The sequence below is a fragment of the Myotis davidii genome, unplaced genomic scaffold (assembly GCF_000327345.1).
Source record: "Myotis davidii unplaced genomic scaffold, ASM32734v1 scaffold523, whole genome shotgun sequence".
NCBI classification, from domain to species: Eukaryota; Metazoa; Chordata; class Mammalia; order Chiroptera; family Vespertilionidae; genus Myotis; species Myotis davidii.
The window spans coordinates 900,593-904,723 of NW_006295054.1; the positions used below are offsets into that span (position 1 = coordinate 900,593).

The 4,131-nt window shown below is 44.7% G+C and overlaps 1 protein-coding gene across 1 annotated transcript in view; it reads left to right on the top strand.

The window, feature by feature from the left end:
• The first annotated feature begins 3,614 nt into the window (after positions 1–3,614).
• TBC1D30 (TBC1 domain family member 30) overlaps positions 3,615–4,131 on the top strand; it is a 37,931-nt gene continuing 37,414 nt past the window's right edge. The window contains 1 exon segment of the mRNA XM_006769620.2: positions 3,615–4,044. Within this exon segment, the coding sequence (XP_006769683.1) occupies positions 3,876–4,044 (169 nt within the window). The 5' untranslated portion in view covers positions 3,615–3,875.

The window sequence follows — 4,131 nt, forward strand, 5'->3', positions numbered from 1 at the left end:
GGCCAGTATGGCTCAGTGGTTGAGAGCATCGACCTATGAACTAGGAGGTCACGGTTTGATTCCAGGTCAGGGCATATGCCCGGGTGGTGGGCTCAATCCTCAGTAGGGGGCACGCAGGAGGTAGCTGATCAATGATTCTCATCATTGATGTTTCTATCTCTCTCCCTCTCTGAAATCAAAAATAAATTTTAAAAAATAATCACGCTGATGAAGGATAGATTTCTCCATGTGAGTGTGGTGTGGAACCTATACCAGTTAGTCACGACCAAGTTAAACGATGACTTCATCTTCTGAAATGATGAGGCAGAGCGCTGCCTTTTTCAAAGCATCTTTACCTCGGGCAGGCAGAACTGAGTAGTTTACACGTCCCTTATCCACCTGATTTATTTCTGCGGTGACTAATCTCACTTTAACAGATTCTTATATATGAAATGTACATTCCGTGCTTAGGGTTGTATCATTTCTGACACTGTCCTTAAATTCTGGGGTCACTTCACAAAACCCAGAATGTACCGATTACAAAATAAGTGTGCCAGTGTTATTAGAATGACTTCTTTATTTATTAATTTTTTTTAGCTCTTTCAGAGTATCATTAGGAATACATTTAAAAAATATTCAACACTTTTCAATCAATAACAGCCATTGGTTTTGATGCTCAAAATTGTTCCATCCTTGGCCAACAGAAGCCTATGCATGCGGCTCCTTGTGTCCTTTTGAGATGACCCCATTAGTTTTGGAGCACTTGCTTCCTTTCTGAGCTCATCAAGATGTTTCAGGCTCATCTTGCACTTTCTCTGGCCCAGATCTGGGATCGGTCACGCTTCCAAAGAGCCCTTGGTTCTTTTTAGTGGGGAATTGTTTTTGAGGCCACAACCTGGGTGCTGTGGGTGTTCATAGCTGCTTGGTTGTCCTAACTTTTAAACCTATCTGTGGATACATATGTATTTTTGAAAAGATTTAAGAAAAACTTTTTTTGGTACGCTTGTATTTTCTGTTACACTGAAAACATCTTGGTTCCTTTTGACATTACCATAATTATTTGCTTTGTCTATGATATATATAAGAATAAAAAAAATAGCCCTAACCTGTTTGGCTCAGTGGATAGAGCGTTGGCCTATGGACTGAAAGGTCCCAAGTTCAATTCCGGTCAAGGGCATGTACCTTGGTTGCGGGCACATCCCCAGTAGGAGGTGTGCAGGAGGCAGCTGGTCGATGTTTCTCTCATCTATGTTTCTAACTCTCTCCTCTCCCTTCCTCTCTGTAAAAAATAAATAAAATTTAAAAAAAGAATTAAAAAATAACTCCAATATTACCAATGACAAGAATACTACTGAATGAAATGTAAGACTTTGTTGCAGTTCTATTTGTTTTGGAATCACCATTCATGTTCAGTCGTAACATTGTCTTCTAAAGCAACTTCTTTTTTCTGTGTTTTTATGTCATGAAAGAAATATCCCATTGAGTTCATTCATTTCCAATTTTTAGGGGTTTCTTTTATTTATTTTATTAATATAACTTGAGTCAAAGCTATGTTATGTAAGGCACATCCAGAGAAGGTTCAGTTTTCCATTCTTGTCTCTTATGACCACACTGTTCTCTCCCACAGAAATGGTCTTTTTAAAAATTTTTATTTTTCAAATAAGTTTACATTCAAAATTATTTTGTATTAGTTTCAGGTATACAGCATAGTGGTTAATCATATTCTATATAAAGTGGTCCCCTGATGTTTCAAGTACCCACCTTGCACCAAATATAATTATTACAATATTATTGACTACATTCCCTTATGCTGTATTTTATATCCCCATGAATATTTTGTAACTACCAATTTGTAGTTTTTAATCCATTCATGCTCTGGCAACCATCAGACTGTTCTCTGTATTTATGAGTCTGTTTCTATTTCGTTAATTTATTTTGCTCTTTAGATTATAAACACAAGTAAAATCATATGGTATTTGTCTTGCTCTCACCCAATTCGCTTAGCATGATACCATCTAGGTTTCATGCTCTCACAAATAGTAAGATTTCATTTCTTTTTCTGGCTGAGTGATATTCCATTGCATGTATGTAGCACAGCTTTTTCATCCACTCGTCTATGGATGGGCACTAGGGTTCCTTCCATATCTTGGCTATTGTAAATAATGTTGCAGTGAATACGGAGGTGTACATAGTCTTTCAAATTAGTGTTTTGGGTTTCTCTGGATATATACCAAGAAGTGGAATTGCTGGGTCATAAGGCAGTTCCATTTTTTATTTTTCAAGGAACCTTCATTCTGTTTTCCATAGTGGCTGCATTCCCAGCAACAGTGCACCAGGCTTCCCTTTTCTCCACATCCTCTCCACACTTGTTGATTTATTGATGATGGCCATTCTGACAGGTGGGAGGAGATCGCACTGTGGCTTTAATTTTCATTTCTCTGATGATTAGTGACTTGGAGCATCTTTTCATATGTCTATTGGCCATCTGTATATCCTCTTTGGAGAGTGTCTATTCAAGTCCTGCAGCCATTTTTAACTTGCATTATTTGTGGGCGTTTTTTTGGTGTTGAGTTGTATGAGTGCTTTATAAATTTTGGATATTAACCCTTTATCAGATATATCCCACATAAATATTCTTTAAATTAGTTTTTGATTTATCCACCTAGTGTTCCTTTTTTTAATGTTAGCAAATACAAATGTATTTGTATTTCCCCCCACATCCTTTCCTTCCTCATTCTTCATTCTTTTTTTTTTTTATATATATTTTTTACTGATTTCAGAGAGGAAGGGAGAGGGAGAGAGAAATAGAAACATCAATGATGAGAGGGAATCATTGATTGGCTGCCTCCTGCACGTCCCCTACTGAGGATCAAGCTCGCAACCAGGGCATGTGCCCTTGACCAGAATCAAACAGGACCCCCTTCAGTCCGCATGTATAGAAAATACGGCTTCAAGAATGCCATAAAATAAAAGTAATTGATATGTGTTATGAATAAATATCTTCTATAAATATCTCCTATATATTCTTTTTTTTATTTTATTGATTTTTTTACAGAGAGGAAGGGAGAGGGATAGAGAGTTAGAAACATCGATAAGAGAGAAAAAACATTGATCAGCTGCCTCCTGCACACCCCGCACTGGGGATGTGCCTGCAACCAAGGTACATGCCCTTGACCGGAATCAAACCTGGGACCTTTAAGTCCGCAGGCCAACACTCTATCCACTGAGCCAAACCGGTTAGGGCTATTATTACCATTTTTTAAGTGTGCTCGCTGTGCCTCTCTAAGCTGCCAGGAAAGAGTTCAAAACAATTTGGGATGAAGCTCGGGCTTCGCCATGTGCCAGCCTCTGGATGACCTCCGTTCCGACGCTGCTCAGTGAAGGGGGCACTTGCATCTCACTGGTGTTCTGCACCGGAGACTCGCTCCCTTTGGTGCCCACTCCATCCCCTCCCAGACTTTGCGAGAAGCTCGGAAATCTCTGTTGCCGCTTCTGGTTCCTGAGCGCGGTTGCTCACCCGCCCGCTCGGGGTTTCCGGGCTCCGCAGCTCGGCTGCTCCCGGGCCCTAGAGCCTCCCCTTCCGCGCGCAGTGATGCCAGCACTGGGGGCGGGAGCGCCGCCTTCTCTCCTGCGCGCTCCCGCCCTCCTCCCCGCCCCAAGCCCTCTCCAGCCTCAGCCCTGCGGCTCTGGCTCCGCACTGCAGATGCCTGCTGGCCGCCTGGCGCTCGTCGGCTCCGGCGGTGCCCCGCAGGTCCCCTCCAGCCCCGAGCACTGGCGGCACTCACGCCATTCCCGAGGGACCCTCGTCCCAGCCTCCCCAGAAGCCTCTGAGCTGGTGGCGGGGCAGCGGGTGCCTAGGTGGACTGTGGCTGCACCGGAGCCCGGGGCGCCCCTGGATGCGGCAGGACAAACTGCCCGGCTCCCTGAGGCGCGGAGGGAGATGCCTGAAGCGGCAGGGCGGCGGCGGCGGCGGCGGCGGCGTGGGCACCATCCTGAGCAATGTGCTCAAGAAGCGCAGCTGCATCTCCCGGACCGCGCCCCGGCTGCTCTGCACGCTGGAGCCGGGTGAGGACCCCGGGCTGCAGACGCGGCACCGGACACTAGCGCGGCGCCCCGCTTGCTGGCGCTGCTCACGCCTCTGCCTCAGCCGGG